This window comes from Engystomops pustulosus, unplaced genomic scaffold (genome assembly GCF_040894005.1).
Source record: "Engystomops pustulosus unplaced genomic scaffold, aEngPut4.maternal MAT_SCAFFOLD_107, whole genome shotgun sequence".
Taxonomy (NCBI): domain Eukaryota; kingdom Metazoa; phylum Chordata; class Amphibia; order Anura; family Leptodactylidae; genus Engystomops; species Engystomops pustulosus.
The window spans coordinates 169,757-192,997 of record NW_027284989.1 but is presented as its reverse complement, the minus strand read 5'-3'; the positions used below and the strand labels follow the sequence as shown (position 1 = coordinate 192,997).

Here is a 23,241-nt window from a genome sequence, read left to right as displayed (position 1 = left end):
ATAGGGATCTTCCACCACCAATCATATGGATCTTCCACCACCAATCATATGGATCTTCCACCACCAATCATATGGATCTTCCACGAGTATAATGCTTACCCACCTCACTACGTATTCATGACCACCACCAATCATAGAGATCTTCCACCACCAATCATAGAGATCTTCCACCACCATTCATAGGGATCTTCCACCACCAATCATAGGGACCCTCCACCAGTATAATGCTTACACACCTCACTACTTATTCATGACCACCACCATTTATAGAGATCTTCCACCAACAATCATATGGATTTTCCACCAGTATAATGCTTACACACCTCACTACGTATTCATGACCAACACCAATCTTATAGATCTTCCATAACCAATCATAGAGATCTTCCACCAACAATCATATGGATCTTCCACCAGTATAATGCTTACACACCTCACTCCTTATTCATGACCACCACCAATCATATGGACCTTCCACCACCAATCATATGGATCTTCCACCACCAATCATAGAGATCTTTCACCACCAATCATGGAGATTTTCCACCACCAATCATAGAGATCTACCACCACCAATCATATGGACCTTTCAACACCAATCATATGGATCTTCCACCACCAATCATTTGGATCTACCAAAACCAATCATATGGATCTACCACCACCAATCATAGGGATCTTCCACCAGTATAATACTAACACACCTCACTACTTACTCATGTCCGCCAACAAACATATGGATCTTCCACCACCAATCATATGAATCTACCACCACCAATCATAGGGATCTACCACCAACAATCATAGGGATCTTCCACCAACAATCATAGGGATCTTCCACCAACAATCATAGGGATCTTCCACCACCAATCATATGGACCTTTCACCACCAATTATATGGATCCTCCACCAGTATAATGCTTACACACCTCACTACTTATTTATGACCACCACCGATCATAGAGATCTTCCACCACCAATCATAGAGATCTTCCACCACCAATCATAGAGATCTTCCACCACCAATCATAGAGATCTACCACCACCAATCATATGGACCTTTCACCACCAATCATATGGATTTACCACCACCAATCACATGGATCTTCTACCACCAATCATATGGATCTTCCACCACCAATCATATGGATCTACCACCACCAATCATATGGATCTACGACCACCAATCATATGGATCTACCACCACCAATCATAGGGATCTTCCACCACCATTCATAGGGATCTTCCACCACCAATCACAGTGATCTTCCACCACCAATCATATGGACCTTTCACCACCAATCACAGTGATCTTCCACCACCAATCATAGGGATCTTCCACCACCAATCATATGGATCTTCCACAAACAATCATATGGATCTTCAACCAGTATAATACTCACACACCTCACTACTTACTCATGACCACCACCAATCATATGGATCTTCCACCACCAATCATATGGATCTACCACCACCAATCATATGGATCTTCCACCACCAATCATATGGATCTACCACCACCAATTATAGGATCTTCCACCACCATTCATAGGGATCTTCCACCACCAATCACAGTGATCTTCCACCACCAATAATAGGGATCTTCCACCACCAATCATAGGGATCTTCCATCTGTATAATGCTCACACACCTCATTACTTATTTATGACCACCACCAATCATATGGACCTTCTACCACCAATCATAGAGATCTTCCACCACCAATCATAGAGATCTTCCACCAAAAATCATATGGATCTTCCACCACCATTCATAGAGATCTTCCACCACCAATTATAGAGATCATCCACCACCAATCATAGGGATCTTCCACTACCAATCATAGGGATCTTCCACCACCAATCATAGGGATCTTCCACTAGTATATTACTTACACACCTCACTACTTACTCATGACCATCACCAATCATATGGATCTTCCACCAACAATCATATGGATCTTCCACCAGTATAATGCTTACACACCTCACTACGTATTCATGATCACCACCAATCATAGAGATCTTCCACCACCAATCATAGAGATCTTCCATCAAAAATCATATGGATCTTCCACCACCATTCATAGGGATCTTCCACCATCAATTACTGTGATCTTCCACCACTAATCATAGGGATCTTCCACCACCAATCATAGGGACCCTCCACCAGTATAATGCTTACACACCTCACTACGTATTCATGACCACCACCAATCATAAAGATCTTCCACCACCAATTATAGAGATCATCCACCACCAATCATAGGGATATTCCACTACCAATCATAGGGATCTTCCACCACCAATCATAGGGATCTTCCACAAACAATCATAGGGATCTTCCACTAGTATAATACTTACACACCTCACTACTTACTCATGACCATCACCAATCATATGGATCTTCCACCACCAATCATATGGATCTACCACCACCAATCATATGGATCTTCCACCACCAATCATAGGGATCTACCACCACCAGTCATAGGGACCCTCCACCACCAAACATAGGGATCTACCACCACCAATCATAGGGATCTTCCACCACCAATCATAGGGATCTTCCACCACCAATCATATGGATCTACCACGACCAATCATTTGGATTTACCACCACCAATCAAAGGGATCTTCCACCACCAATCATATGGATCTTCCACCACCAATCATAGGGATCTTCCACTAGTATATTACTTACACACCTCACTACTTACTCATGACCATCACCAATCATATGGATCTTCCATCACCAATCATATGGATCTTCCACCAACAATCATATGGATCTTCCACCAGTATAATGCTTACACACCTCTCTACGTATTCATGACCACCACCATTCATAGGGATCTTCCACCATCAATCACTGTGATCTTCCACCACTAATCATAAGGATCTTCCACCACCAATCACAGTGATCTTCCACCACCAATCATATGGATCTACCACCCCCAATCATAGGATCTTCCACCACCATTCATAGGGATCTTCCACCACCAATCACAGTGATCTTCCACCACCAATAATAGGGATCTTCCACCAGTATAATACTTACACACCTCACTACTTACTCATGACCACCACCAATCATATGGATCTTCCACCACCAATCATATGGATCTACCACCACCAATCATATGGATCTACCACCACCAATCATAGGATCTTCCACCACTATTCATAGGGATCATCCACCACCAATCACAGTGATCTTCCACCACCAATCATAGGGATCTTCCATCAGTATAATGCTCACACACCTCACTAATTATTCATGACCACCACCAATCATATGGATCTTCCACCACCAATTATATGGACCCTCCAACAGTATAATGCTTACACACCTCACTACTTATTCATGACCACCACCATTTATAGAGATCTTCCACCAACAATCATATGGATCTTCCACCAGTATAATGCTTACACACCTCACTACGTATTCATGCCCACCACCAACCATACAGATCTTCCACCGCCAATCATAGGGATCTTCCACTATCAATCATAGGGATCTATCAGCACTAATCATAGGGATCTTCCACCACCAATCATATGGATCTACCACCACCAATCATAGGGATCTTCCACCAGTATAATACTTACACACCTCACTACTTACTCATGACCGCCACCAAACATATGGATCTTCCACCACCAATCATATGAATCTACCACCACCAATCATATGAATCTACCACCACTAATCATATGAATCTACCACCAACAATCATAGGGATCTTCCACCACCAATCATATAGACCTTTCACCACCAATTATATGGATCCTCCACCAGTATAATGCTTACACACCTCACTACCTATTCATGACCACCACCGATCATAGAGAAATTCCTCCACCAATCATAGAGATCTTCCACCACCAATCATAGAGATCTACCACCACCAATCATAGAGATCTACCACCACCAATCATATGGACCTTTCACCACCAATCATATGGATCTACCACCACCAAACATATGGATCTTCCACCACCAATCATATGGATCTTCCACCACCAATCATATGGATCTTCCACCACCAATCATATGGATCTTCTACCACTAATCATATGGATCTACCACCACCAATCATATGGATCTACCACCACCAATCATAGGATCTTCCACCACCATTCATAGGGATCTTCCACCACCAATCACAGTGATCTTCCACCACCAATCATATGGACCTTTCACCACCAATCATATGGACCTTTCACCACCAATCACAGTGATCTTCCACCACCAATCATAGGGATCTTCCACCACCAATCATATGGATCTTCCACAAACAATCATATGGATCTTCAACCAGTATAATACTTACTCACCTCACTACTTACCCATGACCACCACCAATCATAGAGATCTTCCACCACCAATCATATGGATCTTCCACCACCAATCATATGGATCTTCCACCACCAATCATATGGATCTTCCACCACCAATCATAGGGATCTACCACCACCAATCATATGGATCTACCACCACCCATCATAGGATCTTCCACCACCATTCATTGGGATCTTCCACCACCAATCACAGTGATCTTCCACCACCAATCATAGGGATCTTCCACCAGTATAATACTTACACACCTCACTACTTACTCATGACCACCACCAATCATATGGATCTTCCACCACCAATCATATGGATCTACCACCACCAATCATAGGGATCTTCCACCACCAATCATAGGGATCTACCACCACCAATCATAGTGATCTTCCACCACCAATCATAGGAATCTTTCACCACCAATCATAGGGATCTTCCACTAGTATAATACTTACACACCTCACTACTTACTCATGACCACCACCAATCATATGGATCTTCCACCACTAATCATATGGACCTTCCACCACCAATCATAGGGATCCTCCACCATTTTAAGGATTACTTACCACAGCTCAAGATGTTGGCCCTAAAGTTGATGATGATTCCGAAGTGCCGGCATTGGTGGGCATAGTGTGCCAGGGCTGAGCAGAGGCAGGCCTCTCCACATTTACAGGTGTCTCTCCTGCACTGTTCATAGTACGACACAGGACTCAAGTAAGGATGACATGGAGCAAAAAGCTCCCTGCTGATAACGCTGCAAGTCTCCACGGCATAAGAAGCTGAGAGGAGACACGAGAGACGGGGGTTATTGTACAACCAGAGATCAGTCACCTACCTGCTCAGTCAGAGCCCGTGCTCACCTGCCTGCAGGTGGACATCACATGGGTCCAGGGGAGAGGACGGATATTCCATCCCGCAGGAGGAGGACGTCTTCCAGGAATTCCCAAACAACTGCGGAGTACTTTCTGGAACTCCAGCTGGGGAGCTGAATGTGAGGGAAGATATGATAAGTCACTATAACCCAACCTAAGGACACACTTTGCACACTACATGTATTTAACATAAAATAACCTCTACTACAGACAATAATATTACATGAATACACACTATAGGCAATGACATCACATACACACACTATAGACAATGACATCACATACACACACTATAGACAATGACATCACATACACACACTACAGACAATAACATCACATACACACACTACAGACAATAATATCACATACACACACTATAGACAATAACATCACATGCACACACTACAGACAATAACATCACATCACATGCACACACTACAGACAATAATATCACATACACACACTATAGACAATAACATCACATGCACACACTATAGACAATAACATCACATCACATGCACACACTACAGACAATAACATCACATACACACACTATAGACATTAACATCACATACACACACTATAGACAATAACATCACATACACACACTACAGACAATAACATCACATACACACACTATAGACAATAACATCACATACACACACTACAGACAATAACATCACATACACACACTATAGACAATAACATCACATGCACACACTACAGACAATAACATCACATGCACACACTACAGACAATAACATCACATGCACACACTATAGACAATAACATCACATGCACACACTATAGACAATAACATCACATGCACACACTATAGACAATAACATCACATACACACACTACAGACAATAACATCACATACACACACTACAGACAATAACATCACATGCACACACTATAGACAATAACATCACATACACACACTACAGACAATAACATCACATACACACACTATAGACAATAACATCACATGCACACACTATAGACAATAACATCACATACACACACTACAGACAATAACATCACATGCACACACTACAGACAATAACATCACATACACACACTATAGACATTAACATCACATACACACACTATAGACATTAACATCACATGCACACACTATAGACAATAACATCACATACACACTACAGACAATAACATCACATACACACACTATAGACATTAACATCACATGCACACACTACAGACAATAATATCACATGAATACACACTATAGACAATAATATCACATGAATACACACTATAGACAATAATATCACATGAATACACACTACAGACAATAATATCACATACACACACGATAGACAATAAAATTCTATGCACACACAGGAGTCACACACACACACAGGAACCATACACACACATACACACAGGAATCATACACACACACAAAGGAATCATACACAAACACACACATGAATCATACACACACACACAGGAATCATACATACACACACAGGAATCATACACACACACACACACAGGAATCATACACACACATACACACAGGAATCATACACACACAGGAATCATACACACACACACACACAGGAATCATACACACACACACACACAGGAATCATACACACACAGGAATCATACACACACACACACACAGGAATCATACACACACACACTGGAATCATACACACACACACACTGGAATCACACACACACACAGGAATCATACACACACACACACAGGAATCATACACACACACACACAGGAATCATACACACACACACACAGGAATCATACACACACAGGAATCATACGCACACACACACACACACACACACACAGGAATTATACACACACACACTGGAATCATACACACACACACTGGAATCATACACACACACACACTGGAATCATACACACACACACACACTGGAATCATACACACACACACTGGAATCATACACACACACACACACACACACAGGAATCACACACACACAGGAATCATACACACACAGGAATCATACACACACAGGAATCATACACACACAGGAATCATACACACACACACACACACACACAGGAATCATACACACACAGGAATCATACACAAACAGGAATCATACACAGGAATCATACACACACACACACAGGAATCATACACACACACACACAGGAATCATACACACACACACAGGAATCATACACACACACACAGGAATCATACACACACACAGGAATCATACACACACACACAGGAATCATACACACACACACACAGGAATCATACACACACACAGGAATCATACACACACACACAGGAATCATACACACACACAAAGGAATCATACACATACACACAGGAATCATACACACACACAAAGGAATCATACACATACACACAGGAATCATACACACACAGGAATCATACACATACACACATGAATCATACACATACACACAGGAATCATACACACACACATGAATCATACACACACACAGGAATCATACACACACAGGAATCATACACACACACACAAAGGAATCATACACACACACAGGAATCATACACATACACACAGGAATCATACACACACAGGAATCATACACATACACACAGGAATCATACACATACACACAGGAATCATACACACACACACAGGAATCATACACACACACACAGGAATCATACACATACACACAGGAATCATACACACACACACAGGAATCATACACACACACACACACAGGAATCATACACATACACACAGGAATCATATACACACACATGAATCATGCACACACACAGAAATCATACACATACACACAGGAATCATACACACACACAGGAATCATACACATACACACAGGAATCATACACACACAGGAATCATACACACACAGGAATCATACACACACACACAGGAATCATACACATACACACAGGAATCATACACACACACACAGGAATCATACACACACACACAGGAATCATACACATACACACAGGAATCATACACACACACATGAATCATGCACACACACAGGAATCATACACATACACACAGGAATCATACACACACAGGAATCATACACATACACACAGGAATCATACACATACACACAGGAATCATACACATACACACAGGAATCATACACATACACACAGGAATCATACATACACACAGGAATCATACACACACACAAAGGAATCATACACACACACACATAGGGATCATACACACACATACACACATGAATCATACACACACACACACACAGGAATCATACACACGCACAGGAATCATGCACACACAGGAATCATACACACACACACACACACACACAGGGATCATACACGATTGGTACAAACACACCTAGTTACATACAAATCCCATCCATGAACATACAGAAAGTCATCCTGTGTGTTGTCGTTGAAGGTCCCGCAGAGGCCGATGGTGTCGTCTTTCCAGCGTGCGTCCACCTGCAGGTAAAGGCGCAGGCCCCCCCGGTCATACAGCAGCCGCAGCCCCAGCGCCGCCATCTTCACCAGGACAAACACCGAGGACAATTGTCTGATGGCAAAAACATCTGGAAGAAGAGCAACAGTGAAGCAGCGGCAATGCCCCCCCCATGTTACAGGATTCTGGGGATCATTGTCATCGATTTCATAAAGAGACGCCATGATTATTGGGGCTCAGTGGTAAGTGGCCTCATCCTTCCAAAATTCAACCCCCAAACGCAAATGACAGCCACTCAGGAGTTAATGAACAGCAAAAATGTATGAACCAAGGAGGAAAGATGAACAACTGTGTGTGACCTCAATCCCCCATGACCCCGTGACCCCCTGATGAGGAGCGGGTGAGGGTCTCCTATGTGCGGCTGCCATGCCCAGTCCGCTTCTCTTCTGATTGGATAACCGACCCCCAACCCTTTGGGTCACGCCCATTTCTTAATCTTTCCTTCTTGGTTCATTATTGTTGTTATGTAAATGTATTTTGTTTCAATAAAAAATGTTGTTTCATTAACTCCCGAGTGGCTGTAATTTTATTGTGCAGGCGTTTGGTGGTAGTTTCCTAGGTCGATGGTATTGGGGCCTTTACCAAACGGCTGTACATGAGCAGAGCAGAGCTGTACATGAGCAGAGCAGAGCTGTACATGAGAAGAGCAGAACTGTACATGACAAGAGCAGAGCTGTACATGACAAGAGCAGAGCTGTACATGAGAAGAGCAGAGCTGTACATGAGAAGAGCAGAGCGGTACATGAGAAGAGCAGAGTTGTACATGACAAGAGCAGAGCTGTACATGAGAGGAGCAGAGCTGTACATGACAAGAGCAGAGCTGTACATGAGAGGGGCAGAGCGGTACATGAGAGGAGCAGAGCTGTACATGACAAGAGCAGAGCTGTACATGAGAGGGGCAGAGCGGTACATGAGAGGGGCAGAGCTGTACATGAGAGGAGCAGAGCTGTACATGAGGAGAGCAGAGCTGTACATGAGCAGAGCAGAGCTGTACATGAGAGGGGCAGAGCTGTATATGAGAAGAGCAGAGCTGTACATGAGAAGAGCAGAGCTATACATGACAAGAGCAGAGCTGTACATGAGAAGAGCAGAGCGGTACATGAGAAGAGCAGAGTTGTACATGACAAAAGCAGAGCTGTACATGAGAGGAGCAGAGCTGTATATGAGCAGAGCAGAGCTGTACATGAGCAGAGCAGAGCTGTACATGAGAAGAGCAGAGCTGTACATGAGAAGAGCAGAGTTGTACATGACAAGACCAGAGTTGTACATGAGAGGGGCAGAGCTGTACATGAGAAGAGAAGAGCTGTACATGAGCAGAGCTGTACATGAGCAGAGCAGAGCTGTACATGAGAGGGGCAGAGCTGTACATGAGAAGAGAAGAGCTGTACATGAGAGGGGCAGAGCTATACATGAGCAGAGCAGAGCTGTACATGAGCAGAGCAGAGCTGTACATGAGAAGAGCAGAGCTGTACATGAGAGGAGCAGAGCTGTACATGAGAAGAGCAGAGCTGTACATGAGAGGAGCAGAGCTGTACATGAGAAGAGCAGAGCTGTACATGAGAGGGGCAGAGCTGTACATGAGAGGGGCAGAGCTGTACATGAGAAGAGAAGAGCTGTACATGAGAGGGGCAGAGCTGTACATGAGCAGAGCAGAGCTGTACATGAGCAGAGCAGAGCTGTACATGAGAGGGGCAGAGCTGTACATGAGAGGGGCAGAGCTGTACATGAGAAGAGCAGAGCTGTACATGAGAGGGGCAGAGCTGTACATGAGAGGGGCAGAGCTGTACATGAGCAGAGATGTACATGAGCAGAGCAGAGATGTACATGAGAGGAGCAGAGCTGTACATGAGCAGAGCAGAGCTGTACATGAGAGGGGCAGAGCTGTACATGAGAGGGGCAGAGCTGTACATGAGAGGGGCAGAGCTGTACATGAGCAGAGCAGAGCTGTACATGAGCAGAGCAGAGCTGTACATGAGAGGGGCAGAGCTGTACATGAGAGGGGCAGAGCTGTACATGAGAAGAGCAGAGCTGTACATGAGAGGAGCAGAGCTGTACATGAGAAGAGCAGAGCTGTACATGAGAAGAGCAGAGCTGTACATGAGCAGAGCAGAGATGTACATGAGAGGAGCAGAGCTGTACATGACAAGAGCAGAGCTGTACATGAGCAGAGCAGAGCTGTACATGACAAGAGCAGAGCTGTACATGAGAAGAGCAGAGCTGTACATGAGAGGAGCAGAGCTGTACATGACAAGAGCAGAGCTGTACATGAGAGGAGCAGAGCTGTACATGAGAAGATCAGAGCTGTACATGAGAGGAGCAGAGCTGTACATGAGAGGGGCAGAACTGTACATGAGAAGAGCAGAGCTGTACATGAGAAGATCAGAGCTGTACATGAGAGGAGCAGAGCTGTACATGAGAGGAGCAGAGCTGTACATGAGAGGAGCAGAGCTGTGAATGAGAGGAGCAGAGCTGTAAATGAGAGGGGCAGAGCTGTACATGAGAAGAGCAGAGCTGTAGATGAGAAGAGCAGAGCTGTACATGAGAGGGGCAGAGCTGCACATGAGAGGAGCAGAGCTGTATATGAGCGGAGCAGAGCTGCACATGAGAGGGGCAGAGCTGCACATGAGAGGAGCAGAGCTGCACATGAGAGGAGCAGAGCTGTACATGAGAGGAGCAGAGCTGTACATGAGAAGAGCAGAGCTGTACATGAGAAGAGCAGAGCTGTACATAAGAGGAGCAGAGCTGCACATGAGAAGGGCAGAGCTGTACATGAGAAGAGCAGAGCTGTACATAAGAGGAGCAGAGCTGCACATGAGAAGGGCAGAGCTGTACATAAGAGGAGCAGAGCTGCACATGAGAAGAGCAGAGCTGTACATGAGAAGAGCAGCGCTGTACATAAGAGGAGCAGAGCTGTACATAAGAGGAGCAGAGCTGTACATGAGAGGGGCAGAGCTGTACATGAAAAGGGCAGAGCTGTACATGAGAGGAGCAGAGTTGTACATGAGATGAGCAGAGCTGTACATGTTGCACATTGCAGAGCTCCAGCAGGCAGAAAAGGACCAAATGATGTCACTGAATATGGTTTTGGGAAGTAGAATTTTGGATTTAGAGACCTGGTTCTAAATCACAATTCGTCACCTTCATGCAGCCGACCTGGAGCTTCACCCGCGTGTCCCCTGCTGTACTCACCATCCGTGTACGGGAGGTTGATTTTGTATTGATCGTACATGAAGACATCCCCTGACTGCGCCAGAGTCAGCTGCTTCCTCTGATCCTGATGGACCACGATGTTCACCGACTGGATACAAGATCCGTCCAGATTCTGCCAAAATAATTCCCCAATTATAACACAACAATAAGTCAAGGGTTAATGAGGGGTCAGTCCCGGGAGCTCCTTCCAGTAATGGGACACACAGCCCCTTGGACCTCTGCTGATTCCCTGAGGCCTCCCTTGTAGCCCCTGCGGTGATAGGTCAAAAGTTTAAGAATAAATTGCAAATATGATGACCCCAGTGCGACCCCTGCAGCGACCCCACTAATCATCCAGATGATACATCAGGTGACATCCCCAGTGCGACCCCTGCAGCGACCCCACTAATCATCCAGATGATACATCAGGTGACATCCCCAGTGTGACCCCTGCTGCGACCCCACTAATCATCCAGATGATACATCAGGTGACATCCCCAGTGTGACCCCTGCAGCAGCCCCACTAATCATCCAGATGATACATCAGGTGACATCCCCAGTGCGACCCCTGCAGCGACCCCACTAATCATCCAGATGATACATCAGGTGACATCCCCAGTGTGACCCCTGCAGCAGCCCCACTAATCATCCAGATGATACATCAGGTGACATCCCCAGTGCGACCCCTGCAGCGACCCCACTAATCATCCAGATGATACATCAGATGACATCCCCAGTGTGACCCCTGCTGCGACCCCACTAATCATCCAGATGATACATCAGGTGACATCCCCAGTGTGACCCCTACAGCAGCCCCACTAATCATCCAGATGATACATCAGGTGACATCCCCAGTGCGACCCCTGCAGTGGCCCCACTAATCATCCAGATGATACATCAGGTGACATCCCCAGTGTGACCCCTGCTGCGACCCCACTAATCATCCAGATGATACATCAGGTGACATCCCCAGTGTGACCCCTGCTGCGACCCCACTAATCATCCAGATGATACATCAGGTGACATCCCCAGTGCGACCCCTGAAGCGACCCCACTAATCATCCAGATGATACATCAGGTGACATCCCCAGTGTGACCCCTGCAGAGGCCCCACTAATCATCCAGATGATACATCAAGTGACATCCCCAGTGCGACCCCTGCAGCGACCCCACTAATCATCCAGATGATACATCAGATGACATCCCCAGTGTGACCCCTACAGCAGCCCCACTAATCATCCAGATGATACATCAGATGACATCCCCAGTGTGACCCCTACAGCAGCCCCACTAATCATCCAGATGATACATCAGATGACATCCCCAGTGCGACCCCTGCAGCGGCCCCACTAATCATCCAGATGAGACATCAGGTGACATCCCCAGTGCGACCCCTGAAGCGACCCCACTAATCATCCAGATGATACATCAGATGACATCCCCAGTGTGACCCCTGCAGCGACCCCACTAATCATCCAGATGATACATCAGGTGACATCCCCAGTGGGACCCCTGCAGCGACCCCACTAATCATCCAGATGATACATCAGATGACATCCCCAGTGTGACCCCTACAGCAGCCCCACTAATCATCCAGATGATACATCAGGTGACATCCCCAGTGTGACCCCTGCAGCAGCCCCACTAATCATCCAGATGATACATCAGGTGACATCCCCAGTGCGACCCCTGAAGCGACCCCACTAATCATCCAGATGATACATCAGGTGACATCCCCAGTGTGACCCCTGCTGCGACCCCACTAATCATCCAGATGATACATCAGGTGACATCCCCAGTGTGACCCCTGCTGCGACCCCACTAATCATCCAGATGATACATCAGGTGACATCCCCAGTGCGACCCCTGCAGCGGCCCCACTAATCATCCAGATGATACATCAGGTGACATCCCCAGTGCGACCCCTGCAGCGGCCCCACTAATCATCCAGATGATACATCAGGTGACATCCCCAGCGTGACCCCTACAGCGGCCCCACTAATCATCCAGATGATACATCAGGTGACATCCCCAGTGTGACCCCTGCAGCGGCCCCACTAATCATCCAGATGGTACATCAGATGACATCCCCAGTGCGACCCCTGCAGCAGCCCCACTAATCATCCAGATGATACATCAGGTGACATCCCCAGTGTGACCCCTGCAGCAGCCCCACTAATTATCCAGATGATACATCAGGTGACATCCCCAGTGTGACCCCTGCAGCAGCCCCACTAATTATCCAGATGATACATCAGGTGACATCCCCAGTGTGACCCCTGCAGCAGCCCCACTAATCATCCAGATGAGACATCGGGTGACATCCCCAGTGCGACCCCTGCAGCGACCCCACTAATCATCCAGATGATACATCAGGTGACACTGGGCAGCTACCTATGGATGATATGGTTCATGTAGGACACTAGGGAGCTACCTATGGATGCCATGGTTCATGTAGTGCACTAGGGAGCTACCTATGTATGCCATGGTTCATGTAGGACATTGGGCAGCTACCTATGGGTGTGTTGGTTCATGTAGGACACTGAGCAGCTACCTATGGATGCTTTGGTTCATGTAGGACATTGGGCAGCTACCTATGGATGCCATGGTTCATGTAGGACACTGGGCAGCTACCTATGGGTGTGTTGGTACATGTAGGACACTGGGCAGCTACCTATGGATGCCATGGTTCATGTAGGACACTGGGCAGATACCTTTGGATGCCATGGTTCATGTAGGACACTGGACAGCTACCTATAGATGCTTTGCTACATGTAGGACACTGGGCAGCTGCCTATGGATGCCCTGGAACATGAAGGACATTGAGCAGCTACCTATGGATGCCCTGGTACATGTAGGACACTGGGCAGCTACCTATGGATGCTTTTCTTCATGTAGGACACTGAGCAGCTACCTATGGATGCCACAGTTCATGTAGGACACTTGGAAGCTACCTATGGATGCCAAGGTTCATGTGGGACACTGGGAAGCTACCTATGGATGCCATGGTTCATGTAGGACACTGGGGAGCTACATATGGATGCCATAGTTCATGTAGGACACTGAGCAGCTACCTATGGATACCATGGTTCATGTAGGACACTGGACAGCTACCTATGGATGCTTTGCTTCATGTAGGACACTTGCTTTGCTACCTATGGATACCATGGTTCATTTAGGACATTGGGCAGCTACCTATGGATGCTTTGGTTCATGTAGGACACTAGCGAGCTACCTATGGATGCCATAGTTCATTTAGGGCACTAGGGAGCTACCTATGGATGCCATGGTTCATTTAGGGCACTAGGGAGCTACCTATGGGTGTGTTGGTTCATGTAGGACACTGGGCAGCTACCCATGGATGCTTTGGTTCATGTAGGACACTGGACAGCTACCTATGGATGCTTTGCTACATGTAGAAAACTTGCTTTGCTACCTATGGATACCATGGTTCATTTAGGACATTGGGCAGCTACCTTTGGATGCCCTGGTACATATAGGACATTGGGCAGCTACCTATGGATGCCATGGTTCATGTAGGACACTGGGCAGCTACCTATGGGTGCCGTGGTTCAAGTAGGATACTGGGAAGCTACCTATGGATGCTTTGCTACATGTAGGACACTGGGCAGCTACCTATGGATGCTTTGCTACATGTAGGACACAGGGCAGCTACCTATGGATGCCCTGGTACATGTAGGACACTGGGCAGCTACCTATGGATGCTTTGCTTCATGTAGGACACTGGGCAGCTACCTATGGATACCATGGTTCATTTAGGACACTGGACAGCTACTTATGGGTGCTTTGCTACATGTAGTACATTGGGCAGCTACCTATTGATGCCCTGGTACATGTAGGACACTGGGAAGCTACCTATGGATGCTTTGGTTTATGTAGCACACTAGCGGGCTACCTATGGATGCCATAGTTCATGTAGGGCACTAAGGAGCTACACATCAATGCCTTGGTTCATGTAGGACACTGGGCAGCTACCTATGGATGCATTGGTTCATGTAGGGTACTGGGCAGCTACCTATTGATGCCATGGTTCATGTCGGACACTGGGCAGCTACCTATGGATGCTTTGCTACATGTAGGACACTGGGAAGCTACCTATGGATGCCCTGGTACATGGAGGACACTGGGCAGCTACCTATGGGTGCTTTGCTACATGTAGGACACTGGGAAGCTACCAATGGATGCTTTGCTACATGTAGGACACTGGGCAGCCACATATGGATGCCATGGTTCATGTAGGACACTGCGAAGCTACCTATGGATGCCCTGGTACATGTAGGACACTGGACAGCTACCTGTGGATGCCATGGTTCATGCAGCACACTGGAACGCTACCTTTGGATGCTTTGCTTTATGAAGGACACTGGGCAGCTACCTATGGATGCCATGGTTCATGTAGGACACTGCAAAGCTACCAATGGATGCCATGGTTCATGTAGGAAACTGCGAAGCTACCTATGGAGGCTTTGGTTCATGAAGGACACTAGGGAGCTACCTATGGATGCCATACTTCATGTACGGCACTAGGGAGCTACCTATGGATGCCATGGTTCATGTAGGACACTGGGCAGCTACCTATGAATGCCATGGTCCATGTAGGACATTGGGCAGCTACCTATGGATGCCATGGTTCATGTAGGACACTGGGCAGCAACCTATGGATGCTTTGGTTCATGTAAGACACTATCCAGCTACCCATGGATGCTTTGGTTCATGTCGGACACTATCCAGCTACCTATGGATCCTTTGGTGCATGTAGGACACTGGGCAGCTACCTATGGATCCTTTGGTTCATGTAGGACACTGGGCAGCTACCTATGGATGCTTTGGTTCATGTAGGACACTATGCAGCTACCTATGGATGCCAAGGTTCATGTAGGACACTGGGCAGCTACCTATGGATGCCATAGTTCATGTAGGGCACTAGGGAGCTACCTATGGATGCCATGGTTCATGTAGGACATTGGTCAGCTACCTATGGGTGTGTTGGTACATGTAGGACACTGGGCAGCTACCTATGGATGCTTTGGTTCATGTAGGACACTGGGCAGCTACCTATGGATGCCATGGTTCATTTAGGACACTGGGCAGCTACCTTTGGTTGCCATGGTTCATGTAGGACACTGGACAGCTACCTATGGATGCTTTGCTACATGTAGGACACTGGGCAGCTGCCTATGGATACCCTGGAACATGTAGGACATTGGGCAGCTACCTATGGATGCCCTGGTACATGTAGGACACTGGGCAGCTACCTATGGATGCTTTTCTTCATGTAGGACACTGTGCAGCTACCTATGGATGCCATGGTTCATGTAGGACACTTGGAAGCTACCTATGGATGCCAAGGTTCATGTAGGACACTAGGGAGCTACATATGGATGCCATAGTTCATGTAGGACACTGGGCAGCTACCTATGGATGCTTTGCTTCATGTAGGACACTTGCTTTGCTACCTATGGATACCATGGTTCATTTAGGACATTGGGCAGCTACCTATGGATGCTTTGGTTCATGTAGGACACTATCGAGCTACCTATGGATGCCATGGTTCATTTAGGGCACTAGGGAGCTACCTATGGATGCCATGGTTCATGTAGGACATTGGGCAGCTACCTATGGGTGCGTTGCTTCATGTAGGACACTGGGCAGCTACCCATGGATGCTTTGGTTCATGTAGGACACTGGACAGCTACCTATGGATGCTTTGCTACATGTAGAACACTTGCTTTGCTACCTATGGATGCCATGGTTCATGTAGGACACTGGGCAGCTACCTATGGGTGCCATGGTTCATGTAGGACACTGGGCAGCTACCTATGGATGCTTTGCTACATGTAGGACACTGGGCAGCTACCAATGGATGCTTTGCTACATGTAGGACACTGGGCAGCCACATATGGATGCCATGGTTCATGTAGGACACTGGAAAGCTATCTATGGATGTCATGGTTCATGTAGGACACTAGGGAGCTACATATGGATGCCATAGTTCATGTAGGATACTGGGCAGCTACCTATGGATACCATGGTTCATGTAGGACACTGGACAGCTACCTATGGGTGCTTTGCTACATGTAGGACACTGGGCAGCTACCTATGGATGCTTTGCTACATGTAGAACACTTGCTTTGCTACCTATGGATGCCATGGTTCATGTAGGACACTGGGCAGCTACCTATGGATACCATGGTTCATTTAGGACACTGGACAGCTACGTATGGGTGCTTTGCTACATGTAGGACACTGGGCAGCTACCAATGGATGCTTTGCTGCATGTAGGACACTGGGCAGCCACATATGGATGCCATGGTTCATGTAGGACACTGGAAAGCTATCTATGGATGTCATGGTTCATGTAGGACACTAGAGAGCTACATATGGATGCCATAGTTCATGTAGGATACTGGGCAGCTACCTATGGATACCATGGTTCATGTAGGACACTGGACAGCTACCTATGGATGCTTTGCTACATGTCGGACACTGGGCAGCTACCTATGGATGCCCTGGTACATGTAGGACATTGGGCAGCTACCTCTGGATGCCATGGTTCATGTAGGACACTGGGCAGATACCTATGGATGCTTTGCTTCATGTAGGACACTGGGCAGCTACCTATGGATACCATGGTTCATTTAGGACACTGGACAGCTACCTATGGGTGCTTTGCTACATGTATGACATTGGGCAGCTACCTATGGATGCCCTAGTATATGTAGGACATTGGGCAGCTGCCTATGGATGCCATGATTCATGTAGGACACTGGGAAGCTACCTATGGATGCTTTGGTTCATGTAGCACACTAGCGGGCTACCCATGGATGCCATAGTTCATGTAGGGCACTAAGCAGCTACACATCAATGCCTTGGTTCATGTAGGACACTGGGCAGCTACCTATGGATGCATTGGTTCATGTAGGATACTGGGCAGCTACCTATGGATGCCATGGTTCATGTCGGACACTGGGCAGCTACCTATGGGTGCTTTGCTACATGTAGGACACTGGGAAGCTACCAATGGATGCTTTGCTACATGTAGGACACTGGGCAGCCACATATGGATGCCATGGTTCATGTAGAACACTGCGAAGCTACCTATGGATGCCCTGGTACATGTAGGACACTGGACAGCTACCTGTGGATGCCATGGTTCATGTAGCACACTGGAACGCTACCTATGGATGCTTTGCTTCATGAAGGACACTGGGCAATTACCTATGGATGCCATGGTTCATGTAGGACACTGCAAAGCTACCAATGGATGCCATGGTTCATGTAGGATGCTGCGAAGCTACCTATGGAGGTTTTGGTTCATGAAGGACACTAGGGAGCTACCTATGGATGCCATACTTCATGTACGGCACTAGGGAGCTACCTATGGATGCCATGGTTCATGTAGGACACTGGGCAGCTACCTATGAATGCTATGGTTCATGTAGGACACTGGGCAGCTACCTATGGATGCCATGGTTCATGTAGGACACTGGACAGCAACCTATGGATGCTTTGGTTCATGTAAGACACTATCCAGCCAGCCATGGATGCTTTGGTTCATGTCGGACACTATCCAGCTACCTATGGATCCTTTGGTGCATGTAGGACACTGGGCAGCTACCTATAGATCCTTTGGTTCATGTAGGACACTGGGCAGCTACCTTTGGATGCTTTGGTTCATGTAGGACACTATGCAGCTACCAATGGATGCCATGGTTCATGTAGGACACTGGGCAGCTACCTATGGATGCCATGGTTCATGTAGGACATTAGGGAGCTACTGATGGATCCCAATGTGCTGGGAGGTCACTACTTGCTCTATCCTATGGACACTTTCATTGTCAATTGGTTGTGAAGAGAAGAAATTCTAGATGAGGATAATTCTTTGTGCTCATGAATTGATCCTTTCATAGTTTCATCCCGACTCCTCTCACATGATCTGCTCTAAACTCTCCAAAAAAATCTTATATTCAAATCTTTTCTCATCTCAGTAAAGTACAAAGATTTTTCTGCTGACACTGGAAACCACGTTAAGCTGCACTCATCGCTCATCTCATTCTCTTTCCAAAAAGCGCTTTAGTAAAATTTCCCATAATTCTGAAACCACTTATGGCTTGATGACGGCTCCTGTCACCAGCTCTGAAGAACATGATGACTGAGAGCTTTGTGGTCCCGTCCAGGAAATTCTCCTCTGCCCCCTCCATCTCTCCGCTATGTGAAGACCTTATCTAGTCAGTCCTTAATAGGGCCAGGTGGTGACACGGCACAGACACAGAACGTGGGCGACTTCGCCAATTCAAACATAAAGACAATTATTAAAGCCTTGTCTATAAGCTCTGGAGGCCACTATCTTCAGATCTGGTGACCACTGGGATCAAACAATAAAAGCCCGCCTCACGTGGAAGCAGACTCGTTGTGCCTCCAGGATCTGACAAACCTTGACTGTGCTGACTAGACCTGGGACCAGTGATGGAAGGGCACCTGACCAGTCTGTACCAGGTTAATGACTCCTACACAACATATGGAGCCCAATGTGCCTAGACCTTGCATCTTCTCTCTGGGATGAGGAGGGTTTGAGGAGGACTCGTGGTAAGGACCTGGTATGATGGAGAATACTAGTGCTGTAACTCACCGCACCACAGGGGGCGTTCTGCAGGGACACAGTGAATGTCGCGGATGAGCGGCTCTTCGCCAGGATGTACTGACACGGCGCCTGGAACGTGTATTTACGTCCGTCAAATGTCATAATGTTGAAGTCTCCTGTGACAGAACATTCAGCTGAAGAAAAAGAGAATGACAGAAGAGGTAGGGATCAGTGGCGCCCCACAATGACTGCAGAAAGCCAGTGCCACACAAAACCTCAGTGGCACTCACCTGGGCAGGTCAGCTCCGTGCAGACCCATTTCCCTCCAGTACACGTGCTGCGAAAAGAAGGGGAAAATCATAAACCAGAAGCTGAAAGACTACAGGCGATCCATCCTACCAACATATAGGGGCAAGACACTGGTACATATATCCCAAACCAATACAGCACCCTGAAAACCCTTCACCCAGGACACTGCCCCCTATACAACACCCTGGAAATCATTCACCCAGGACACTGCCCCCTATAGAGCACCCTGGAAATCCTTCACCCAAGAAACACTGCCCCCTATAGAGCACCCTGGAAATCATTTACTCAGGACACTGCCCCCTATAGAGCTCCCTGGAAATCCTTCACCCAGAACACTGTCACCTATACACCGACCTAGAAATCCTTCACCCAGGACACTGCCCCCCTATACAGCACCCTGGAAATCCTTCACCCAGGACACTGCCCCCTATATAACGCCCTGGAAATCCTTCACCCAAGAAACACTGCCCCCTATAGAGCACCCTGGAAATAATTTACTCAGGACACTGCCCCCTATACACCGCCCTGGACATCCATCACCCAGGACACTGCCCCCTATAGAGCACCCTGGAAATCCATCACCCAGGACACTGCCCCTATACACCACCCTGGATATCCATCACCCAGGACACTACCCCCTATATAGCACCCTGGATATCCTTCTCCCAGGACACTGCCCCCTATACAACGCCCTAAATATCCATCACCCAGGACACTGCCCCCTATACACCGCACTGGACATCCATCACCCAGGACACTGCCCCCTATACAGCACCCTGGATATCCATCACCCAGGACACTACCCCCTATATAGCACCCTGGATATCCTTCTCCCAGGACACTGCCCCCTATACAACGCCCTAAATATCCATCACCCAGGACACTGCCCCCTATACACCGCACTGGATATCCATCACCCAGGACACTACCCCCTATATAGCACCCTGGATATCCTTCTCCCAGGACACTGCCCCCTATACAACGCCCTAAATATCCATCACCCAGGACACTGCCCCCTATACACCGCACTGGACATCCATCACCCAGGACACTGCCCCCTATACACCGCCATGGAAATCCTTCACTTAGGACACTGCCCCCTACACAGCACCCTGGATATCCATCACCCAGGACACTGCCCCCTATAAACCACCCTGGATATCCATCACCCAGGACACTGCCCCTAAAGAGCACCCTGGAAATCCATCACCCAGGACACTGACCCCTATATAGCACCCTGGAAATCCTTCACTCAGGACACTGCCCCCTATACACCACCCTGGAAATCCTTCACCCAGGACACTGCCTCTATACACCACCCTGGACATCCATCACCCAGGACACTGCCCCCTATACACCGCCATGGAAATCCTTCACTTAGGACACTGCCCCCTACACAGCACCCTGGATATCCATCACCCAGGACACTGCCCCCTATACACCACCCTGGAAATCCTTCACTCAGGACACTGCCCCCTATACAGCACCCTAGACATCCATCACCCAGGAGACTGCCCCCTATACACCACCCTGGAAATCCTTCACCCAGGACACTGCCCCCCTATACTCCCCCCTGGATATCTATCACCCAGGACACTGCGCCCTATACACCGCCCTGGATATCCTTCACTCAGGACACTGCCCCCTATACAGCACCCTGGAAATCCTTCACTCAGGACACTGCCCCCTATACAGCACCCTGGATATCCATCACCCGGGACACTGCCCCCTATACAGCACCCTGGAAATCCTTACCCCTGAGGAAGTCGCAATCTAGCGACGGAACGCGTGGGGTGCCTCCGGCCACGGGTCTGTGATCCAATCTTCCCTCTCCCCACTTGGGCTATAATGATTAGGAACGTTTGATGGTGTGGGCTCTGCTCTGCTTTTTGATTGTATTGAATTACCTTTGTTCCCTGCCATACTTGTTTGGCTCTACTATTAGGTTTATTTCTGTCCTGGGCTTTGTGTAGGAATTTCATCTGACTCTCCTTGAGCATTTGCATTTTGACCTATTTCTCCCATTTTTTAAGGACAGTAACTAGACAGAGTCTTTCAGGGCTACATCTCCATCCTTATCCTTGTGAAGGGATTGCATCCATATACTTTTGTGCTGACCTGTGGCCGTATGTGGGTCTGGGCAACCTGACTCTGACCCAATTTGTTATCTGTATGTGTTTTTGTACACTTTTAAATGTTTTTAATCATGCTTGTAGGATCTTTTTGATCATTTGTATATGAATTTGTAATAAAGTTTATTGATTTTTCAGCCTTTACACACTTACCTTTTTTCTTTTTTTGGGTTCAAAATTGCACCCTGAATATCCATCACCCAGGACACTGCGCCCTGTACACCGCCCTGGATATCCATCACCCAGGACA

At 47.3% G+C, this 23,241-nt stretch overlaps 1 protein-coding gene across 1 annotated transcript in view; it reads right to left on the bottom strand.

The window, feature by feature from the left end:
* The window catches only part of OTOG (otogelin), a gene marked incomplete at its 5' end in the record, with an annotated part of 247,619 nt that overhangs the window by 149,530 nt on the left and 74,848 nt on the right, over nucleotides 1-23,241 (bottom strand). The window contains 6 exons of the mRNA XM_072131623.1: nucleotides 4,929-5,141; nucleotides 5,223-5,347; nucleotides 8,649-8,829; nucleotides 11,949-12,081; nucleotides 20,599-20,744; nucleotides 20,841-20,887. Of these exons, the coding sequence (XP_071987724.1) occupies nucleotides 4,929-5,141; nucleotides 5,223-5,347; nucleotides 8,649-8,829; nucleotides 11,949-12,081; nucleotides 20,599-20,744; nucleotides 20,841-20,887 (845 nt within the window). The remainder of the gene's footprint in view (nucleotides 1-4,928; nucleotides 5,142-5,222; nucleotides 5,348-8,648; nucleotides 8,830-11,948; nucleotides 12,082-20,598; nucleotides 20,745-20,840; nucleotides 20,888-23,241) is intronic.